This window comes from Alexandromys fortis, unplaced genomic scaffold (genome assembly GCF_014885135.2).
Source record: "Alexandromys fortis isolate MF-2015 unplaced genomic scaffold, M_Fortis_MF-2015_v1.1 scaffold_13, whole genome shotgun sequence".
Classification (NCBI taxonomy): Eukaryota; Metazoa; Chordata; class Mammalia; order Rodentia; family Cricetidae; genus Alexandromys; species Alexandromys fortis.
Window position 1 is genome coordinate 1,201,543 of NW_026067908.1, and position 24,395 is coordinate 1,225,937.

At 38.7% G+C, this 24,395-nt stretch overlaps 1 protein-coding gene across 4 annotated transcripts in view; it reads right to left on the reverse strand.

Annotated features, from left to right (window-relative positions):
• Spata6 (spermatogenesis associated 6) overlaps positions 1–24,395 on the reverse strand; it is a 92,268-nt gene that overhangs the window by 53,443 nt on the left and 14,430 nt on the right. For 2 of the 4 annotated variants that reach the window (XM_050136202.1, XM_050136203.1), the window contains exons 2-5: positions 21,867–22,004; positions 20,687–20,735; positions 7,392–7,433; positions 6,049–6,173 (exon numbers count right to left, since the gene is read on the reverse strand). In XM_050136202.1, the coding sequence (XP_049992159.1) occupies positions 6,049–6,173; positions 7,392–7,433; positions 20,687–20,735; positions 21,867–22,004 (354 nt within the window). Of the gene's footprint in view, positions 1–6,048; positions 6,190–7,391; positions 7,434–20,686; positions 20,736–21,866; positions 22,005–24,395 lie in introns of those variants that run through there. The other 2 variants (XM_050136204.1, XM_050136205.1) reach the window with 2 other exon arrangements.

Sequence of the window (24,395 nt, forward strand, 5' to 3'; positions counted from 1 at the left end):
GTCTGGGTTACCTCACTCAGGATAGTGTTTTCTATTTCCATCCATTTGCACACAAAATTCGAGAAGTCATTGTTTTTTACCGCTGAGTAGTATTCTAATGTGTATATATTCCACACTTTCTTCATCCATTCTTCCATTGAAGGACATCTAGGTTGTTTCCAGGTTCTGGCTATTACAAATAATGCTGCTATGAACATATGTATAACCCCAGCAGCACAGACATTAAGGGCAACATTGAATAAATGGGACCTACTGAAACTGAGAAGCTTCTGCAAAGCAAAGGACACTGTCACTAAGACAAAAAGGCAACCCACTGACTGGGAGAAGATCTTCACCACCCCCGCAACAGACAAAGGTCTAATCTCCAAAATATATAAAGAACTCAAGAAACTAGACGTTAAAATGCTAATTAACCCAATTAAAAAATGGGGCACTGACCTGAACAGAGAATTCTCAACAGATGAAATTCAAATGGCTAAAAGACACTTAAGGATATGCTCAACCTCCTTAGCGATCAGGGAAATGCAAATCAAAACAACTTTGAGATATCATCTTACACCTGTCAGAATGGCTAAAATCAAAAACACCAATGATATCCTTTGCTGGAGAGGTTGTGGAGAAAGGGGTACCCTCATCCATTGCTGGTGGGAATGCAAACTTGTGCAACCACTTTGGAAAGCAGTGTGGCGGTTTCTCAGGAAATTCGGGATCAACCTACCCCTGGACCCAGCAATGCCACTCTTGGGAATATACCCAAGAGATGCCCGATCATATGACAAGGGCATTTGTTCAACTATGTTCATAGCAGCGAGGCTACTTTTTAATTATCTCCAAAATCTCCAAAAAGATCTCTAAAATAATGCAGATTTCCTTATGACTATAAATTGTATTCCTCTTACAAGCAAAATATACTCATGTTCCCAAAAGAAAAAAGGAAGCAAAGAGTTCTGACCTTTTACAACCTTATACTAAACTCAGTTTAAAAACCAGTACTAGCATGTAAGAATCCTCCTATGGGTAAGGTTCTTTGGTTGTAGCTCAACATAGCTTCTAGACTACTGTTCTTCACCGTCAGAAGACATAGGAACTAAGAAGACATCTATATGACAGCACCCACCGTACACCTGTGCAGCAAGCACAGGGCAGTCTATGCACACATTCCCATTCAAGTGGGGACCAAAAGCCAGAACCACTGATGCCTAACAATCCCAAAATCCAGATGGGGAGGAGTACCAAAGAATTTCTAGAAATACAGTCACGTGTAACTTAATGATGAGGATTTGGACTGAAAACCGTGTCATGAGGCAATCCATCATCAGGTATACTTCCAGAAACCTATCTGGTATGGCCCGTTTCCTAACTAAATACATGCGTAGTCACCACTGTATGTGTAGTCCAACTCCAATCCAAATGTTAAGAAGTCCAAGATTGTCACTATCACCGCCTGGCCTGTAGCTTTCCACTTTAAACTTCCCTGAGGATTGCTCATCACACTGTGAGATCCCAATAGTTAAGATAGTATATTTCCAGCCTTTCGGGGCCTACTATGTAGTAGGGCTGTTCATATGCATAGAGATTTGTCTTCGGGAATTAATTCACACAACTGTGGGAAATGACAATTCAGAAATTTAAAGAGCACTTTAATAAGGTGGAAATGAATAAATAATTTGGCACACTATTTTTTAGCATGAAAGCCTGTGGGGTAGGTTGAACTATTAGAAATAGGTAGGATTTCTACTGCTTCCATGAGCCAGAATTCTTCCTTCCTCCAAAAAACTCAGTGTTTTGCTATTCCAATCTCCAACTTGATGAGATGAAGGCCATTTGCACTGCTAAGTAGTAATCTCTATTTAAAGTCAGTTGTATATAAATCTTCATCACATCAGTGAATTGCTTTACAGTAACATCCAGATTGCTGCATGGGCACTAGGGCCTAGTCAAACTATCAAAATCACACCATCTCAAACCTGAGTTTCTCCACTGAGACTATGGCAAGAAGGAATTCATTCACTGAGTTCAATCAAGAGGCATCTGTTAAATACTACTTCATAAGATGCTGAGTAAGACTATAATTCAAAGATGAGAATGTTGTGGAGTTCAGAGTCTACATAGAAATACTCACCACAAAGATGACCCCAGCTAAGACCCTAAGCAATAGTGGAGAGGATGCCCAAACTAGTCTTGCCCTGTAGTCAGATTGATGAGTATTTTAAATGTCACCATAGAACCTTCATCCAGCAACTGATGGAAACAGAGGCAGAGACCCACAGCAGAGCACTGGGCTGAGCTCCCAAAGTCCAGTTGAAGAGTGGGAGGAGTGAGAATACAAGCAATGAAGTCGAGACCATGAAGAGAACACCCACTGAAACAGTTTACCTGAGCTAATGGGAGTTCACCAACTCCAGCCAGATAAGGAAGGAACCAGCATGGGACCAAACTAGACCCACTGAACGTGGGTGACAGCTGCATGGCTGGGACAGACTGTGGGACCATTGGCAGTGGCAACAGCATTTATCCCGACTGCTTGCACTGGCTTTTTGGGAACCCATTCTCTTTGGATAGATACCTTGTTCACTCTAGATATAGTTGGGAGGGCCTTGGGCCTTCCCCAAAGCAATGTGCCTTACCCTCTCTGAGGAGTGGATGGTGGGGGTGGTGGAGAGGGAGCTAGAACTGGGATTGGTATGTAAAATAGTTTGTTTTCTTTAAAAAAAAAAGATTTAATAGGATTTTTCTGAATTTTTACGTGTGAGAATATGGATAAAATACAGGGCTTTCTGCATGCTAGCCACATACTGTACCTTCCCCACACCATCCAAACAGAATCTACAGTAAGACGAGCTGTCCCCTGTATAAACCACTATCGGTCTCCAGAAAATCCCTTCAGCATTTAATGCTTTCATCTCATGCCAGTTTTATGTCCCTGGATTGTAGGCTTCTGCTGTACATCCCATCAACCCACCTTAACTCAACCAAGATTTTTGGTTTAAATAAAGTACTCACATTATCATTTTATATATACCAGAAAAAAAAAGAAAGAAAGAAAGAAAGGAAGGAAGGAAGGAAGGAAGGAAGGAAGGAAGAAAGAAAGAAAGAAAGAAAGAAAGAAAGAAAGAAAGAAAGAAAGAAAGAAAGAAAGAAAATACCCACCACCACTGAAGGAGCCACAGTTCAAACATATGATCCTCTCAATGACAAATCAGCCCACCCAAGGGCCCTGGCTAGCTACAGGTCACTGTGTGTTGTCCAAGCTTACTAAGCAAGTTCATAAAAGTACCATTATTTAATTCCAGATAATGGTTTGGATCCTTGTCACAGTAGTGGGACTCACAGAAGGTAGCTCAGAATCACAAGAATTCTGAAGATGAGTCATTGTTGCTCGCCAGGACTACAAACCACTGACTAGAGCGTTTATTTTTACTAATAGGTAAATACAATAATTAATATTTCTGGATTTATTACCCAATTTTGATGTTCAGTTTCTATTCTGCCCATGTCTTTTCTATTATTCAGTTTCTCAAAGCAGCCACTCTGGGTTCCCTCTCCACTGTCTCAGTGATAGACAGGAGAGGAAACAAATTCATAGCTACAGCTAGTTTCCCAGGCCTTCTTTGCATCTCTCCCTGCCTCCCCTGTGATTACCTTTCAAAGAGAGACAGGAAAGAGAGACAACATCTCTCTCTCCTCCTTCTTCTTCTTCTTCTTCTTCTTCTTCTTCTTCTTCTTCTTCTTCTTCTTCTTCTTCTTCTTCTTCTTCTTCTTCTTCTTCTTCTTCTTCTTCTTGTCCCTTTGTTTCTGGACCTCCCTGTCAATCTTCTAGCAGTTGACCCCAGTCAGAATGGCAATGGACCTTGCACATCTATAAGGTTTCTTCATCAGCTACCAACAGGGTCCACTATGTTTAGCTGGCAGAGTCAAACTATTCATCCCACTTCTCAACCCCATGGTGCCAAAACTGTTGATCTTTGTGCCCAGTCTCAGCTGGTAAAGATACAGTTGTCACTGAGAGGCAGGGCATGGAAGCATCCCAGGCAAAGGAGCCCCAAATTCTTCCTATATTACCTAAAACTTGAGCCAATTTCCAAGCATAAAAACATCACCTGTGATGTGGGAGTGATTTCTTATTAATAAAGAAACTGCCTAGGCCCATTTGATAGGCCAACCCTTAGGTAGGCGGGGAAAACAGAAAAGAATACTGGGAAAAAGAAGCTAAGTCAGAGAGTCGCCATGATTCTCCCACACCAGACAGACGCAGGTTAAGATCCTCCCTGGTAAGCCAGCTCGTGGGCTACACAGAATATTAGGAATGGGTTAGAACAATATGTAAGAGCTAACCAATAAGAAGCTGGAACTAGCCGGGCCAGGCAGTGTTTGAAAGAATACAGTTTCCGTGTAATTATTTCTGGGCATAAGCTAGCCATGCGGGCGGCCGGGTGCCGGGGACGCAGCCCTGCCGCTCCTTATTTCAACACACCTGCTTGCTATACTTGTTAGTCTGTGTTCACTACCCAGTGTTGACTATGGTAACATTGCCCAGTTTCACACTTGCCTAACATACAGAGGAAATCTGTCAAACTCTTCACATGGCGTTACTGGAAGTCCTGATTTTTATATATATTTGCCTCAGTAAGCAAACACCTTCCAAATATATGCAAAAGAAACAAGTGATGAAAGAAAATTCCTGTGAGCAGTCCACACAGTTGACTTTCTACGCTGTCTTCAAAGAGAGTTAAATTACCTTAACAAGAACATAAACTAAATATGATATTTTTTCTTTATGAGTTTCCACATGATTCTTAAAATATTCTTTAAAGATAGGGATAGTATAAAAGCTAACTAACAACATAAAAATCATTCCAGAGAAGAAAGGTTTTCATTTGTTACATAGTCAGCTTTTACACTTTCAGCAAACTGAACTTGCTATTTCTTTGGACACTTCTTATCATAAACTTAGACATAGAAAAAAATCTATTTAATTCACTAAATAGCTCATATACCACCCACTTTATTTATATTAGATTCCATAAAATTAGTTTAAAAACTGTTTGCCCAGATAATTTCAAGCCAAATAACTTTTACTGCTCTGCTTTTGGGATGAAGGAGGCATCCCTGAGTTCTTCTGAGTAGCAGGCTGATTTTCAGGAATCAAGGTGTTTTCAAACAAGAGGAGTTACAGGAAAGGATGGGAGAGAGTGTGGAAGCACTATCGAGTCTAATGATGTTTATTTGCTACACAATTACTGCCTATCAGAAAGAAAGACTCTCTTAATACAGCATTTACACTTAGGTCTACAATCTATGACCACTTTGTAATCTATCTATCCAAGCTTTATCCACACTGGAAGATTCAGCCATTTCTATTTCTTAGCACTGTTAACAGCACTATGAGAAAACATCTTAACCTGTGGTGCAGCTCAGTCGTAGACTGATGACGAACATGCAGAAGGCTTGGGGTCTCATCCCTACGACCAGGGGTAAAAGCAACATAAAAGGGTTCATAGCATTCCAGTGAGTATATGCTAAAGACATATACCTGGAAGATAATACTCTAGAGAAAACTTGCTCTTTGTTAAAGAATTTTGAGTTTTGATTGTTCCAACTTATACAGCATACAAAAGTTTTCAACTTATAAATATTTAAACTTGTTAATATTTTTTCAATAAATCACTTATGTCTAAAAAGTCACATTTTAAATTTAGGTTTCCATAAATGTTGACACTGGTTATTGCTCAAGTGTTTGTGAACTTTTCCTAGACAGAAACAGAAAATGTGACAGACATGGAGGTCTGAGGCTGATCAGTGCAGAGGAATTTCACAAGTTGTGAAGAATGTCAGCCACTATGATGTGTGTTAGTTTTGAATAAATGCCTTAGTTTTTGCTAAATTCTTTTTATTACTTTCAGGACACTTAAAATAGCACAATTATACAAAATAAGCTTGAAAACAAATTTTGAGTCAGTTCTACACATTCAAGGTACTGAGGCCTGCACCTAGTTCTCACCCATGACCCTGCATCAAGAGCTGACTTGGAAAACCATAATCACTTACTCTTAGTCCAGAAATCCTCCTCATAGTAACCTGGCGGTTTGAATCATGGTGTCCAGAAATTTGGTTTGGACCCGGGAACATGAAATCTCGTGTATTTTCATCATAGGTAGACAGTGTTTCTCCCACTATAAGAAAGATATCCTATGATTCAAATTATAACAAAACATTCTATTTAGAAACAAAATCATCAAGTATAAAAAATATATATTGCCTGATGCCATATTGTATACCTGCTTGAAGGCAATGTTTATCTTCTTTAAAAGGAAAATTAAAATAAGGATAGATTAAATACTTTAAGACATTTTTTTCCAATTTCAGAAATACGGTGTATAGTAGTAATTCTCTGCCTCACACTTTGCAGAATAGGGGTATTCATGTACACTCAGTGAGAACCTATGAACTCTTAGAAAAAGGAAGTCTTTAGAAATACAAAGTTGCATTAAATTTATACATCAAAAACTTATTACCATCTCCAGCATCTTCTCTATCCTCTATCTTATCTGTCTGCCCTCATGCAGTGTAAGACTGGACATTAAAAATTGTGGAGACCCTTTGTAGATTTTGTGGCTAGTGAATTAAGTCAGTGTGTAGTGCTGAAAATTCTGAGATTACTTGTATTTAATAAAATATAGGTATCTGTTGCATAAAATAAAGATTTAATTAAGATTTCTTTGACAGTCCTAGAAATCAGAAGCAATACTAAAGCTAGTTTCTAGATTTTAATAGGTGACCTCGCTTCTCAGAAACCCATGTTTAACTTGTAAATAGGTAAGACTATTACCCTCTGCATTCCCAATAACAACATTCAAAGAGCAAAAAAAGATATCCTGTTTAATTAGAAATATATGTAATTTTAATTTTTAAATCTCAAAAACTGAAAAATCACTTTGCATTACTCTCAGAAATCCTAAAATTTTAAAGATATTATTTTGCATTTTTAATTATTTTAAGATATTTAATTTCAGAACAATGCATTCAGAATTAATTGACATTTCTATGTTTGTTGTTTTGACATATACACAATGAATCAATGGTTCAGAAAATAAGCACTGCTGTTATTTGGCAGGAAGAGGAGAGAAGAGACTTTTAGAAATATTTAATTGGGGCTAGAGGAATGGCTCAGTGGTTAAGAGCACTGGTGGCTCTTCTAAAGGTTCCCAAATCAATTCCCAGCAACCACTTGGTGGCTTACAACCATCTGTAATGAAATCTGGTGCCTTCTGCCTGCAGGCATACATGCATATGTAACAGCATATACATAATATAAATAAATAAATGCATAAATACATAAATAAAAATAACATTTCATCAATGAGTTGCCGTCTCAATAAGTAATACAATACCTGGTGGAACTAGCTGTATCAACTCGAACACTGCTGTATCATCTGAAAGTTTGAAGAAAAAATCTCCTTAAGTCAAAGAATCAATGATAATGAGTTAATCTACTTCTGAGAACTCAGCACAACGACATAATTGTTTTATCCATTCTTTTAGCTTCTGCTGTTTTCCATGAATGGAAGTCTCATTTGATCTTCCATCCATGTAATCCATCTATGAAGAACTATTACTTTCTCCATTTATGCCATAATTTGCGGTTTCAATAAAAAAATAAATATGGCTCCTTTTTCTTATACCCTTCTTCTTTGTTTTCCAAAATTCATCCTGAAAGATGGATCAGTGTGCATGGGCATTTGCTGCCTAGTCTGAGGGTGCGAGTCTGATACCTGGGACCCGCATAATAGAAAAAGGAAAGCAACTATTCTAAATAAAGCTCTGACTTCCACACGTGCCATAACATAAGAACAAGTGATCCGATCCACATACAATAAATAAATATAAAAAGTTAAAAGTCTAAATAATACATGTTTTTATAAATATGTTGTATATATTTATTAATCTGAGTGATAACAAGTTATGTCTATTATAAAATACGTTCTGAAATATTTTTGATACATTTTTAAAACTAAGAAAAGAAATAAATCATCTTTGTCCTCTGGGAATGCATTGAAAGGCTAACTGCTTCCTTCCTTTAACTTCTGCTATTTTCCATGGAGTCTCATTCTACCCTTCACACATATATTCCACCTATAAAGAAATTCTAAATTTTCCACTTAAGGCATAGCTGGGAGCTATGATGAGAAATACAGATGTGGCTCTTCTCTTACACCTTTCTTTAATGTTCTCCTGCTTGAGGTAGGGCTTCGCTGTGTACCCTGGGTTGGCCTAGAGTGTGTCATCTTTCTGTCTTAGATCCCTGAGTACTGAGACCACAGATTTTTTTCCCAAAAGTCTTAAATTCCACAAAGGAGATAAATATTAGGTGAAATAAAATCATCAGTGAGTATGTAGTCATAATACACAGTACAATGAAAGCATTGAAGAGTCATGAGATACTGTAATAAAAATAAACTAAAATATAGTCAGTTTTGAAATAGCTCATATTCAGCCTGAATTAAGATAATTCAAGTAATTATTTCAACATTTTTATAGCATTTGCAATTCAAAATAAATCAAAGGGGTATATAGAAAGATAGATCATTGGGATTTAAAAACTAAGGAAATAAATTAGAAGACGGAGAAACTAAGTCTTCTACATACTCATGCCACCAATGACAGGAACTTAACATCATTTAAGACACAGCCTTAAAATTTGCTATAGGACTTACTGTCTGGTGTGTGAGGGGCTTGGAAGGATTTAGTCTAGCCTAAAAACTGGAGATAAGCAACCCTTCCAGTATACCCCGGGAAGGTGACCTCATAGGACAAGGTGGGTGGATACAAGGAATCACAACAGAATAGGAATACATAAGCAGAGGCCTCTGTAGGAGATTTGCGGGGAGGAGTTTTGCATTCTACCTCAGGATCCTCACTATGAATGCTGGAGAAAAGTTTTCTCTGTCTCCTAGGGAAAAGAAACCATCTGGAAGTATGCCAGAGCATTCTATCTTTCTAACAAGGCCTTCTCTTGGGAAAAATCATTTTCCTTGGGTTCTATCTGTCTATTTATTTTTTCTTTTAAAAGGCCTAACTGACCCGGCAAAAGGGGAGTCCCTCTCTAGCCAACTCCAGGCTTTACCAGGAGTAGGTGACACTCTCAACCACAGCATCACCGTGGGATGCTGTGCCACATCACATGTGGGATGTGAGCCCATGGGAGAGAGGAGATGCTCAGCTATCCAGCCGTCCTGTCTGAGGACAGGACATGGGGCCTAGAAGCACTGGTAGAGCTCACATGGGCTCATCAAAGAATAGCTCCACTCACAGAAGACAGAACAGTGTCTCCTCAGACCTTGTCAACCTATTAATGTGGACAGCTACAAAAGTTTTTTCCTCAGTTCACCATGACTGGCTTTCAACAAAGAGCATGGCGAACTAAACATGAAGGAACAAGAGACCTTGATCACACAAATGAGGACAGTGAAGTGACAGAATCAAAACCTTTAAAAAAAAGAAGAAGAAAAGAAAGGAAAAGCCTCAAAGGCTATAGAGTAAAGAACTGGCCAAGCATGTACAAGACTCGTGGGGGAAGTCCTTCTGTATATCTGTTGCTTTTACTGGTTAGTAAAGAAGCTGCTTTTGGTCAGTGGTTTAACAGAGTAAAGCCAGGTGGGAAATCTGAACAGAGATAAAAGAGAAGAGTAGACAGAGTCAGTAAGATGCCATGTAGCCGCCAGAGGAGAATGATGCAAGCTGCCAGTCCAAAACTTGCTGGTAGGCCATGACCCTTGTGGTAAAATATAAAATAATAGAAATGGGTTCATTTAAGATGTAAAAGCTAGCGAGAAATACGTTTATGCTATTGGCCAAACAGTATTGCAATTAATATAGTCTCTGAGTCGTTATTTCAAGTCTTGGCAACTGGGAACGAACAAGCAGCCTCTCCCAACAAATTGGCACACCATATTACCAAAAAAAAAAAAAAAAAAAAAAAACTCCACAAATTTTAAAAGCTATAAAATCCAAAGAGATCTAGTAGAAAATGTAAGCAGTATACAAAAATAGAAAGGTTATAAAAGCATGCTGGCGAAGATGGAAATTCCAAGAAAGGAACAAACAGAAATGCTAGAGACCAGAACACGAGAACTGGAAAGAAGAATGCCCTGTGGGTTTATTGGTAGGGGCACAGGTCTAGAAAACAATCGCAAAGCTTTACGAGTATAACAATAGGAACTTCAACTCATCAAAGAGAGAAAGAGAAAACCAAGAGCGCTATCTAAGAAGAGTGGGACAAGTACAAAAGATGTCACACCAGAAGACAGAGAAGAAACCCTGATCCATGCAAGGATGGAAGAGCAGGGGCAGGATGGAGTGCTGGAGTTACTGGCCGGTTACTCAGGAAATCAAACCATAAAGACCATTTGCCAAAGATAAAATATGCTAGAAGATAAGCAAAAAGAGGGCAGTGAGAAGATTACAAATTCCCAAATTTCATGAATTACATTCATATAATTCACCCAAAACACCCAAAAACCTCAATTAACTAGAAGAAAAAATCTTTGAAACAGCATGAGAAAAGCAACTTAGCATTTTGAAATCAAGTTTTAAAGATCTTTGCAGTAGACAGGGTTACTAGAAAGTCAGATGCTGACATGTACAAAATGCTAAAGGAAATCTGTCTTTAATAATGATATTTCACAACAGTCAAGAATCCCCTAAGAAATAAAGACCTGATATATTTCACTAATTTCTCAACTTTGTTGGAAAAAGTAGAAGAAGAGATGGCATTTGGTCTTATTATATAAGGGATATATTTCCCTAAAACCAGAGTCAAACACACAAGAAAATTACAGAAAAGAAACCCTTTATGCTAAAACTCTCAATACATACGAGAAGCAAAATTCAGCAACACATTAGAAGAATACACAGTGGATACTGTGGTTTGAATGAGAAATGTCCTCCATAAGCTCATATATTTGAACACTTGGTCCCCTTTGGGGAAAGGCTGTGAAACCTTTTGGGGACAGGTCCTTGCTGGAGGATCTACATCACTGGGGACAGGCTTTCCCAGTACAGAAACCACTAATAAACAAGCCTGCTAACTTCTCCTCTAAGATCAAGAACAAAGCAAGGATGCTCTGCACCTATTCAACAACAGCACAGAGCAAGGAGGCCAGAAAAATATACCAAAGGCATTCAAATTGGAAAACAAGATGAGCTGTGCTTACATGGCGTGAAACTACCTTTAAGGCAGGTATATAGACCAGTGAGATAAAAAAGAGAATTCAGAAATAAATCCTTAAGTGGGCAATTCTGATAAGGTGCAATGCCATCGGTAAGGAAAGAGAGAATTTTTTCAATAAATAGCAATGGGAAAAGAGTGTGCATATACGCAAGAGAATGAGTTTACACCACTCCCTAGAATACCACATATAAAAATTAGCTTAAAATGACCAAGGACTAAATCTAAGCCTTAAAACTTTAAAACTCATAGAAGAAAATGTAAGACAAAAGCTTCATCATATTGGATTTGGTATGATTTTTTAGATAAGATACCAAAGACATAGGTGACAGAAACCAAGACTAGAAGACTTTAAATTTCTCTATCTGTCACGTGATGCCAGCAGACCAGAGTCAACACGAAGTTGACAATATTAGCAAATTCAATATTCTTAAGAAATTTAATATCCAGAATAAATAGAAATAGAAATCTCCTCAAATTTAACAATTAAAAGGAAACAGCCCAATTAAAACATGGCCAAGGGGTTAGAGAGACAGCACAATGGATACAAGCCCCGGCTTTTCTTCCTGAGAAGCTGCTTCAATTTCCAACACCCAATAGCAGCTCAAACCTCAGTAATTCAAGTCCCAGGGGCTCCAGTGTCTTCATCTGGCCTCTACAAGCACTGCACACAGGTAGCAAAACAAATCAAGATTACCTGGAGAAAAGGCCATATGGGTGGTGGAGAGGAGACAAAGGGAATTGGGGTGGCTGGGAGAGTGGGGAATAACAGTAACTAGAATGCACCATATATGTATTCCCCTAAAGTCCACAGTGATTTGGAGTCTCTGAAAACTCCCCAAAGGAGCAGATGGGTGTGAAATGGAAGTGGTTAGTTCTAAAGCAAAACCAATCATAATAATAGTAGAGTAACAATAAGTCACAATCAATGATAACAAAGACCATTTAAGAATTCCTATGTCCAAGGACTACTGGAATCTCTTGATCTAAGGTCAGTATGGGATCTGCCCATTTATTTGACAGCCTGTGAAAACGCTTGGGATCCTCTTCAGTATTTGGACAATGCTCAAATTGATTTTAGATAACATATTCTTACTAATGGAATTTGGATTTTAGATTGGCAAGCACACAGTAGTTTTACATTCTTACACAACTGGGAATGATAGGTGTTGCCACTCTGGCCATGTGAACATGAAAGTGTGAAGCCTAAAAGTGAGGTGGACTTAAGTCTTATACCATAGCCATTTTTATTCAGGGCATCAGATGGCTTTTATTCTGATGGCATTCTGAGGGCTAAACAGGGTCACGTGAGCGAAGTTCACTCGATTTCAAGTTGTATACAGTCACAAGGACAAAGCCACCTGAGTTTAGGCTGTATACAGCTGGGAGAAACATCATTCTAATAATAATGGGTAAGGTGATGGCAATCTAAAGTAAACCCACTATTTTCTACACCTGAGAGGGACATTAAAGCATATTCCAAAAATAAATCCCTGTTATAGAACAACAGAGGTTGCAAGGCTCTTGCCTTGTTTACTTTGAGTTTTCTCACAAGCTCACAGAAATCTCACACAGCTTCATCATAGCCCATGTTCTGACAAAATGTAACTCACCATCCCAGTAGTAAAATAAGTAGGTGGAAATTCTGGAAATCCCACATTAGTACAGCAACTTTCCGTTTTGCAGTTTTTGTCTTTGTTAGGGAGATTTGATTTTACGTTTCATTGAAGTGAACAGTTCTGTCACTTGTTATGATGCTGTGTTGAAGCTTAAAGCCTGGCTCCAATGGAAGCTCACTGTAGAGATAGGTGTTGGCTGCCCCCACACTACCCATCCTTTCTACTTACTCCCTTCTATTAGAAATCTTTGTGGTTCTTAGAACTGTAGCGCATATATAGGCCAATCTAACAACAAAGTACATCCCTCTTCATATTTTGATGATGTCTCACAACATGAGATAAAACATGGAATACAAGCCATTTACTTATTCTTTAAAATGACAGCTACTTTCCTAACATAAATGAAGCCAAGATTCAGGAAGATATATGACATAACAAAGGGGAAAGCAACTACATTAGTCTCAAAATAAATATATCAGTCTAAATCTGATCATAAGAGATCAGGCTAAGTTTAATATAAAAATCCTTTTAACTCTAACAGAGTACTTAAGAAATAAGGGGGAATGCCTAAGAAGATATAAAGATAGCTTAAAAGAACATGGTGATAAGAGATGACATGCAGTCAGTAACCCTAGGGGCTCAGACAAAACACCCAAAGAAAGCCTTCCCAAGCCCTCCATCCTACTGATGGTATCTAGATACTGTGGAATGGGTACCACCTTGGCCCACCCAAGAAGTCACTCTAGGTAGCTGGAATCTGCCCTCTAAAATTTGCTAGAATTCCTCTTCTAGGGTACCAAGATGGCAACTCACAGGGAGACTCTTCTCCAGAAGCAATTCACTGAAAATCATATCCAGCAAGGATGACTTGGGAAGTGGTGATTGGCTACCGTGTGCTGAAATTACTGAGCACTGAGAAATACAAAGGCCTCAGAAACTTGCTTCCAAAGAAAATGTCTAGTGAGTTCACCATACTTGGAAGTAGTATTTCCCCTGTAATATTTCTCCAGGGCCTTCTAATGAACACATCAAAAAGAAATATTTAAGGGACCCAAATCAGTTTCTATAGAATAAGGAAAAGGATTGAATTTAGTAACTGAGGGACAATAAACTGACAATCGGCTTGTTCCATGACACAAATGAAATATTTATTCATTCTACACACTTGGCATATCAAAAGTTGACAGAGACATAATACACATAGTTAGGAAAATCAAAGAGTGTCATAAATGCAATTAGGCCTTCACATAACCATTGCTTCGTCTTCAAAGAACCAAGCTTTTTTTACCACTAAAAAAAAAAAAAAAAAAAGTCTAAAATGAAGTCAGAATATAGAAGACCTGAACGCTAGGGGCCTACCTGAACTAAAATGTAGAAATATAGGCATGTGTCACATAAAAAATGCTTCTGTTGATAACAAACCTCATATAAGACTGTGTGATATCACTGATGTAACACAGGATTATAGATAGCTGAAATACTTCTATCTCAGCAATAGTTGTTGTGATTTTCTATGTTTAGAGAGGCTTAGATATAAATATTTACCAAGACTCTACAGTTGTCTGATTCTTAGAATAATGAAATACTACATGAGTCTGTAGCCAACGGGCCTACTAGATGGACTTTGCCCTAGAGTGTCTAAGCACACTTATGATGTTTACAAAATGATGATTTCAGAATGTCTCCTTGCTGTGAGTGATGTGTGACTTCAGACAGATACAGATCATTCAGTGCCAGCAAATACACTTGGTTTCCAGTATTGGGGGAACATTTCCAAAGACAGGCTTTAACGACGAGTAAACAACTCACAATGAATTTGAAAGGACTGAAATCGTATAAATTAAATTCTCAGTATCAATATCAGAAAGAAATATAGGATGTTCCCAAATGTTTGGAAATAAAATAATATTTCAAAGAACTAAAAGATAAGAGAAATAACACCAAAAATAGACATACTTATTATTAATAATATTAGTTAATAAAAGCTACAAAAAACAATCAGTGGGTATATTGAAATTCACAATTTTAAATCTTATTTCATAAAGAAAGAAGTTACTAAAGGCAGTCATTTAAGCTTCTGCCTCAAGGACCTAGAAAAGAGAAAATCATACAAAATGTAGATATAAGGGACAATGAACATCAACATGATGATCAACGCAACAGTAAAGAAAAATGAAAGGAAATCATTAAAACCAATAACTTGATTCTTAAATGTATCCACATAATTAATAAACTGTTAGACCAGTGGTTCTCAACCTTTCTAAGGCTGCAACCCTTTATTAGTACAATTCCTTATGTATGATGACCCACAATCATAAAATGATTTTTGTTGTTACTTCCTAACTGTTATGAATCATAATGTAAATATCTGTGCTTTCCAATGTTCTTAGGAGACATCTATGAAAATAATCATCCAAGTCCCAAAAAGGTCTCAACCCACAGGTTGAGAACAATGGTTCTCATTAACTGTTGTTAACTCAGCAAAGAAAGAACAGAGAAAATCAATGAACAAAATCTAGAGTGGAAAAAAAGAAGGATCATCACTGTTATGTCAAAATTAAGAGGATTCTAAAGAGAAACTGAGAAAGTAAACAGCCAGCCTAGAGTGGTCGGTGGGGGTCCCAAGAACACAAGCATCAGCACTGACTCTGAAGGTAATGAGAACTCTGAGGACAGCCTAAAGCATTCCCACTGTGAAAAGCCTGGTGTCAGGTGGCTCCTGATAAATTCTGACTGCTGACGTTAAAATAGCATAAACTCTACCCAGTCTTCCCAGAAAAGTGAGAGAACATTTTCAATTCATTCTGTGAAGCCAGTGATGCCTGAACAGCAATAACAAATAAAGCAGAACAAAAAAGAATAAGAAATTACAAGCAGGCTAGTGCCCCTCACAGACATGAAATCATAAAAATGCATTAGCAAACTGAATCCACAAATATATAAGAAGGCTCTCTAGCATCACCAGGTGTGAGTTGTATAAGAACAGAAAGGGACAGGTTAGGACTGGAAAACCTGTTAATACAATAAGCCATATTAAAACAATAATAGAGGAAAAATACATTGTCATCTTAACTGGAAAAGGCATTTGACAAGCAAGACCTGTTCACGATAAAAATTCTAAACCGTTTTCTTGGTTTCTAAATGTGACAGAACTTCAGATGAGGCTGGACGGCAAAGCCTGGAGCCAGCATCACATCTTGTGGAAGACTGGATGTTTCCCTCAGCATCAGAATAAAGACCTTTTGCTTCTGTGTCACCACTGTGCTGGACACACAGGGGAAGAAACAACATTATAAAACCAGAAATTAATAGAACACTATTTTTAATCTATTTTTAGACAATAAAAATTAGTCTATAAACTGTTTTGTTTTTGTTTTTCAAGACAAGGTTTTGCTATAGCTTTGAGCCTGTCCTAGCACTAGCCCCTGTAGACTAGGCTGGCCTTGAACTCACAGAGATCCGCCTACCTCTGCCTCTCAGGTGCTGGGATTAAAGGCATGTGCCACCACTGCCTGGCTCAGTCTATAAATTTTAACTGACAAAAATATAAAGAATGATAAAAAAATTAACTGAAGTAAAAAACAAGTTTATCTGACATGGGACTGAAAGTATATAAAATCTAAAAACTGGTTAACTACAAGGAATAAATTCCATGATGTTTAAGTTTTGCTAAAACTATTTAACAAGAAAAAAGATATTTGGTGTGGGAGGCCCTTCTGTTTATGTGTTGATTTTATTGGTTAATAAATAAAGAAAACTGGCTTGGCCTATAGCATAAGAGGAGGAAGGTGAAGTTAGGAGAAGCCATGGATCCGCCACCTGAGACAGACGCTGGGATCTTTAGCTGGCTAGCCACAGCCACATGTCAATATACAGAATAATAGAGATGGGTTAGTTTAGGATATGAGTTTAGCTAGAAAAATGCTTAAGCTATTGGCCAAACAGTATTGCAAATAACATGGTTTTCTAAGAGATTATTTCGGGTGGTTGAGCATCAACAAGCAGCCCCCTCTTACAACAAATTAGTACACCAATGTGGTAGACTAAATCCATGTAAAACCTGAGAGGGCTTGAAAAGAAATTCTAGACACTAAAAAAACAAAGTTTAGTCACATTTTTCCCCTGAATGGGCTTTGCTTGAGGCAGCATGCTATGGCTCCTTTAAGAGAGGTCTTACTGATTCAGGGATAGCATACGTGGTTTCAAAATGGAAGCTTCCTGGCCATGGGCCATGCTGCTAGCATGAACTCTGACTCTTTCAGAGTTTGTGAACAATGTGCTAGTGCTTACTTGGTAGCAATGTGGACCATGGTAAGCTGTGTGTCTGGAAGTAGGTGTGTGTCTGGAAGTAGGTGTGTGCCTGGAAGTGGGGCACTGCGCATGACTCAGAGGCACAAGTGGCTCCACCATGCTGGACTGGGCAGGGCAAACAGGTACTTCCATATTTCCCCTAATAATAGTGCAGCATAAGTTTTAGGCAGGGTGGGGCAAACAGGAAGTATCGTATATACCATAGTAATGGCACAGCTTGAGTTTTAAGAAGCGCTTAGCATTTTAAAAAGTGCTCCTGGACAGTAAAGAGTTACAGATATGCAATAAAGACAAATCCAGAATAATATGTTTTTTTCTGAGTCATTATTTCAGGTCTAAGCTAGCCAGTCAGCCAGGCACCAATAAGCAGTTCCCTCTTCCAACAGATATGATAAAGACTTGCCCTGCATTTTCTATAGGAACTGTATTTCAGAAGAGCTGAACCTCTGAGAAGAAAAAATTATAAAGAGTCCCAGGTAGATGTGTTTCTAGGAATTGAAGACATTTATGTGTTTCTTCTGCTTTTTCTTTATTTTTGCTCTTTTTTATTTTTAAAATTTTATATTATTTGGGGGAGGTATTGATGTGGGAGTGAATTCTTATTAATAAAGAAACTGCCTAGGCCCCATTGATAGGCAACCCTTAGGTAGGCAGAGAAAACAGAACAGAATGCTGGGAGAAAGAAGCTGAGTCAAGGAGTCGCCATGATTCTCCCACTCCAGACAGACACAGGTTAAGATCCTCCCTGGTAAGCCACCTTGTGGGCTACACAGAATATTAGAAATGGGTTAGAACAATATGTAAGAGCTAGCCAATAAGAGGCTACAGATAACGGGCCAGGCAATGTTTAAAAGAATACAGTTTCCATGTAATTATTTCAGGGCATAAGCTAGCCATGCGGGCGGCCGGGTGCCGGGGACGCAGCCCCACTGCTCTTATCACTACAAGGTATCTATTTGTTTAAAGGCTTAGAGTTGGATGGATGGAGAGGTAGAGAGGATGGGAACTGTGGTCAGAATTTATTATATAAAAATTATTTTCAATTAAGACAATAAAAAGAAAATTTTCACAGTCTGGGGAGATGGTTCAGCAGGCAAAACACTTTTCATATAAGCTAATGACCACAGTTCAGTTCCCTAGAACCCAGGCAATGCCTTTGGGGAAAATGGTACCCATAATCCCAGCATGCAGAAGGCAAAGACATAGGATTTCCCAGAGTAAACTGGCTAGAAGATTAGCCTTAAGTACAAGCTCCAGGTTCAGTGACAGGAAGGACCTTTCTCAATATATAAGGTGGAGAATGGCCCAGAAGGACACCAGACATCCACTTTTGGCCTACGTGCGCACATGCACACACCACCACCACCACCGCCACCATATACAAAAACCTCTTGTTAAAAAATACGAAAGAATGACAGCATTGTAAAAATAAGAATTTTACAAACCCCGAGTAAAAACATAGTTCTCAGTTAATGCTAAAGCTAGCAGATCAAAAGCTGATTAGAAAGTTATAATAAGTTTCAGGATGGTGCTACCTAGTGTCAAATGACCAGTCTCTGCATCACTAAGGACAAGATAGTCATGTCACTTGATATGGTGCAATAAGCACACAACACCGACTATCAAGGATTCTTTCCAAACAATAAAATGGAGTGAAATAAGCCTGAATCCAAACACTTCCAGGTCCATTAGCACCTTATATAATACAAGCCATAAGCAAGCCAGACAGATCTTCGGTAAGGAAGCAATTAGCCAATATAAAAGACAGGACATTCTGAAGGGCCTAGTTAATCATTCACAGCATTAAAAACAAACAGAAAAATGTGGAATACCATTATAGATAAAAAGAAACTAAAGAAATAAATAGCCACATTATGTCAGAGCTAAAGTCTGAGAAGATCCTCATTTTAAGAAGCTATCTTAGACATTTGGGGGACAGATGAAGAAATGTTTGACTTGACTGAGGGACTTCTCATTTTCTTAAGTGTGACACAGCACAGTGACCATTCTTTTATAGAGCTCCCATCTGCTCCATACCTGAAGTAAAATAATACAATGTATAAAATATGCATAAAACAGCCCAACTATATTGGAACAAGAGATAAGATTAATGAAACCTCAATAATTCCTGAAGCAAAGTGATAGGCACATGGTGTCACTCCACTGAATAGAGTATTGTCTCCACTCAGTGTAGTTTTTATTTTCCATATTAGAAATCATTAGGGAACAAAAAAGACTGTACAAGAAGGAAGACCAAAAGAAAATAGTTAGTGAAGGTTGCTGTTGCTAAAGACAAACCACATGCCATAAGGACAGAGCAAAGTAAAGGACAGAGATAAGAGCAATGGACTCTCAACACCTGAAGACATGTGAGAGGGTGAAAAGTAAAATTCACTGCATGATAGGGACTCAAGGGAAAAAACTGAGTCAGGGAAATCAAGACACATTTCAAAAACAATCATCAGTCATGAGTAATCTGATAGCCTTAAAATTTCTAACCAAATATTGGGAAACAGTTTCTGTCAATTGGGAAAATCTCATAATGAGAGAAATAATCACCCTCAATACTTGTAAGATATGCTTTCCCACATAATAAACAAGATGTCCAGGGAATAGTAAATACAGAGGCCTACAGGCAACAGTAGCCACCAAGCTTATTTTACCACAGTGGAAAATACAATGGCAGGTCCTAGAAGAGTAAGGAAGTAAGATGCTGGCCCCTGGTGCAAAGCATTGTCTGGATAAGCCACTGGCCCAAAATCCCATGAAAGAAAGCAGAGTGCTTTGTTTGCACCATCTGTCCTAAATTTTATCTTGCTGCCTGGTTCCATGTTTCTAAGTTGTTGCATTGCCCCAGGGGTGGGGAGTGAGGGGAAGCATGAGGGGACACACATACTGATGCCCAGCATCGCTGGCCTTTTGAGATGTGAAGATCAGTCTGTGATCTCAGACTCTTGCTACTTTGAAGCATAAATGTCAGCCTTTCATTTGAAAACCAGAGGCTGGTGGGTTCTTCCCAAGTGTACACCTAGCACTGCTGTCTGTGTAGCTGTTTCTAGCTGAGTCCTATGGGCAGTGTGTACTATCATTTGGAGCTTTGAAAAATAACTGTTAACTACTGAACTTGAGGCACAGATATTTTCAGCCAGGCCACGTTGAGCTTCTTTGAGTCTCTTGACTTTCTCTACCCACACATTAAACAGTATTATTTGCAAGACATTGCTCCACCTGTCAAGAAACTCTATCGAAATACTCCCCACCATCTTGACCAAAACTATGTAAGTAACTCTTAATGTGTCGTAGACCACAACAGAAAGAGGGAAAAGTCTCAGTTTATCTACAGCAAAAAGATAGGTGTTTTTCTAGCTCATGTTTATTTTAAAATTTTTTAAATTATGAAAATATCTCAGTTCAACATTTTTTTTAAATCTACTAAACCTTTTAAACTTTTACTTAACCTCAAATCAAATATCATAGGATGATACTTCTAAAGAGCTTTGCAAGAAGTAATTAAAAGTTAAAGACTTACACTCGAGCTGGGCAACCACATCTCCAGGGTCTACTGCTTCGGGGAACACCTGCAGGAAGAGGGCACGGGCACAGCAGGGCAGGGTGGGGAGAGGAAGCCAAGAAGATGTAAGACAGACTCTTTCCATTCCCATTCCCAAAGTGTCTTTTCTTTCCCAGTCGAAGAAAAAACTTGGTTTGTTTGGGGGTTTTTGTTGTTTTGGTTTGGTTTGGGTTTGGTTTCTGAGAAGATTCATTAAGTAGCCCAGTTTGGTCTTGATTTCTCAATTCTTCTGCCAACGCCCCTCAAATCCTGGGGTTACAGAAGTAAATCACTATGCCAGGCCTCCAAACAAATCTCCAGAAATTTCTCTCCACTTCCCATTATTTCACAAAATACATTTGTAACTGGATGTGCTTTCCTCTCCAGGATCACCCACTGGAATTCTTATCTGTGCTCGTTGGGATCATCTTATCTAAGTACCCCACCTCAGCAGGCTAACTCCTCACAAGAAACCCCTGTGTCTGTGAGCTCTCTACTTAGAATTCTCTCCTCCTAGACCTTCAAGTAACTCAGTTTCATTCAAACTTTGTATAAATATATTGTCTTCTTTGGCATTAAAAAAATCTCCCCTAATCTTTCATCCTTCCTTTATGCATTTATTAAGCTCCAGGAAGAGATGGTCTTGCCTTCCTTCTTATGTGTCATCAGTACCTACTACAGTACCTACAGTGGGCTATTTTATTCTTGAAGAAAGCAAAAAGAGGGTGGGAGGAAAGGGAAGGAGGAGGGAAGGAAAACTGGAAGACAAGATAAGCCTGGAAGGAAGGGGCTGTGGTTGGTCATAGCTACCAGAAGCACCCCTTTTAAGGGAAATGAACTGACTCGGTAAAACAGAAAAGCACAGTTATTCCTAGGAAAAACATGTGCTTACCTATTTGGGCCTTAGTTTGTACAGAAGTAATTATTCAGTGGTCAAGATGCCATGCTTTGTACAAAGCCCACTAAGGTGCCGTAGAAACAGGCTGAGTCACATAAAGAACAGGCAACCAACTCAATGCATAATACAAAGAATATTTTCAAAAAGTCTAAATGTGTTACAGCTTTCATAGTCAGTGATAATGTTTATGTTGCAGGATTTTATTCAAAACTGGAATCACTGATCTCTGTTTGTTAATACTTGACCTGATTGTTGACTCACCTTTTCAAACACCATCCTGGCATTGAAGACCAGTGGAAACGTGGCTGGGACACATTGTGTCTTCTTGTATTGGCCAAACACGCAGACACTAAGATAGATGTCCTCCTTGTCTTTCAGCACCACTCCTGGACAAGTGACCTGGAAGCAATCAGACAAGAGGCTGTAACCGCACTGGAATGCACTGAGCTATCCCACAAATGAACGTGGTGGGGAAAAGCCGCTGTCCACCGAGACAGGATCCTCAAATGCTCAGAGGTCAGTGAGGTACCCTTTTTATTTCCTTCCCTCTTAGAAACCTGTCACTTTCTTTTTTAAAATTGATTTTTATTGAGCCCTACATTTTTCTCTGCTCCCCTCCCTGTCTCTCTCTCCTCTCCCCTTCAACCCTCCCCCAAGGTCCCCATGCTCCCAATTTACTCAGGAGATCTTGTCTTTTTCTACTTCCTATGTAAATTAGATCTATGTAAGTCTCTCTTAGTGTTCTCATTGTTGTCTAAGCTCTCTAAGATTGTGGCTTGTAGGCTGGTTTTCTTAGCTTTATGTTATAAAAAAAAAACCACCTATGAGTGAGTACATGTGATAATCATCTTTCTGTGTCTGGGTTACCTCATTCAAAATAGTGCTTTCTAGCTCTGTTCATTTTCCTGCAAAATTCAAGATACCATATTGTTTTTTGCCGTGTAGTACTCCATTGTGTAAATGTGCCATATTTTTTTTTTATCCATTCTTCAGTTGAGGGGCATTTAGGTTATTTCCAGGTTCTGGCTATGACAAACAAAGCTGCTATAAACATAGTTGAGCACATGTCCTTGTGGCACGATTGAGCATCCTTTGGATATATACCCAAAAGTGGTATTACTGGGTCTTGAGGAAGGTTGTTTCCTAATTTTCTGAGAAATCACCATAGTGACATCCAAAGGGACTGTACCAGGTTGCATTCCCATTAGCAATGCAGAAGTGTTCCCTTTTCCCTACAATCTCTCCAGCATAAGTTGTCATCAGTGGTTTTGATCTTGGCCATTCTTACAGGTATAAGATAGAATCTCAGAGTTGTTTTCATTTGCATTTCTCTGATGACTAAGGATGTTGAACATTTCCTTAAGTGTCTTTCAGACATTTTAGATTCCTCTGTTGAGAGTTCCATTTTTTTTATTGGATTATTTGTTCTTTTGATGACCAATTTCTTGAGTTCTTTGTATATTTTGGAGCTCAAACCTCTGTCTGATGTGGGGTTAGTGAAGATCTTTCCCCATTCTGTAGGCTGTCATTTTGTCTTATTGACCGTGTCCTTTGCTTTACAGAAGCTTTTCAGTTTCAGGAGGTCCCATTTATTAATTGTTTCTCAGTGTCTGTGCTGCTGGAGTTATATTTAGGAAGTGATCTCCTGTCCAATGCATTCAAGTGTACTTCCTACTTTCTCTTCTATAAGGTTCATTGTGGCTGACTTTATGTTGAAGTCTTTGATCCATTTCGACTTGAGTTTTGTGCATGGTGATAGATATGGGTCTATTTTCATTCTTCTACATGTTGATATACAGTTATGCCAGCACCATTTGTTAAATATGCTTTCTTTTTTCCATTTGATTTTTATTTGCTTCTTTGTCAAAAATCAGGTGTTCGAAGATGTGTGGATTAATATCTGGGTCTTCTATTCAGTTCCATTGGTCCTCCTGTCTGTTCTTATGCCAATACCAGGTTGTTTTCAGTACTGTAGCTCTGTAGCAGAGTTTGAAGACAGGGATTGTGATGCCTCCAGAAGCTCTTTTATTGTACAGGATTGTTTTGGCTATCCTGAGTTTTTTGCTTTTCCATATGAAGTTGAGTACTGTTTTTTCTTATTATTTATTATGTATACAATATTCTGTCTGCGTGTATGCCTGCAGGCCAGAAGAGGGCACCAGACCTCATTACAGATGGTTGTGAGCCACTATGTGGTTGTTGGGAACTGAACTCAGGACCTTTGGAAGAGCAGGCAGTGCTCTTAACCACTGAGCCATCTCTCCAGCCCCCTTGAGTACTGTTTTTTCACATCACTTGGGACAGTACCAACAATTCGCTTATGCGAGTCACCAATACCATTCTTACCAGAGTGAAACCCTAATGGTTTTCCATGTCAATGCTGGCTGTGATACTGAACAGAGGATTGAAACTTCATGGTCCTCGGTACACAGAAGTTGAGAATATTTTTGTGTCGGATAGTTTTACTCCATTTCTTCTCTACTACTCTGTTTTTTACTTTTACCCTAGTAATTCACAACCAAGTTTCTCAGCAAATCTCATTCTGTTCGCTTCATTTCCTAATCTGATTAAAGCAAATTTGTCACATTGTCTCACTGGAGTCCCTTCCAGTTTGTAACATACACAAAAGAGGGCCCATGGGTAAAGAAGCCTGGGGACCTGAATATGAGCCAAAGGTTAATCACAAACAAATTTTCAGTTTAAAAAAAAGAAGGCAGCAATGGACATTCAAGAAGACAAATCTTAAAAGCAAAGGGAGAAAAATATATCATAAAGCCAGGAAAAAAAAGT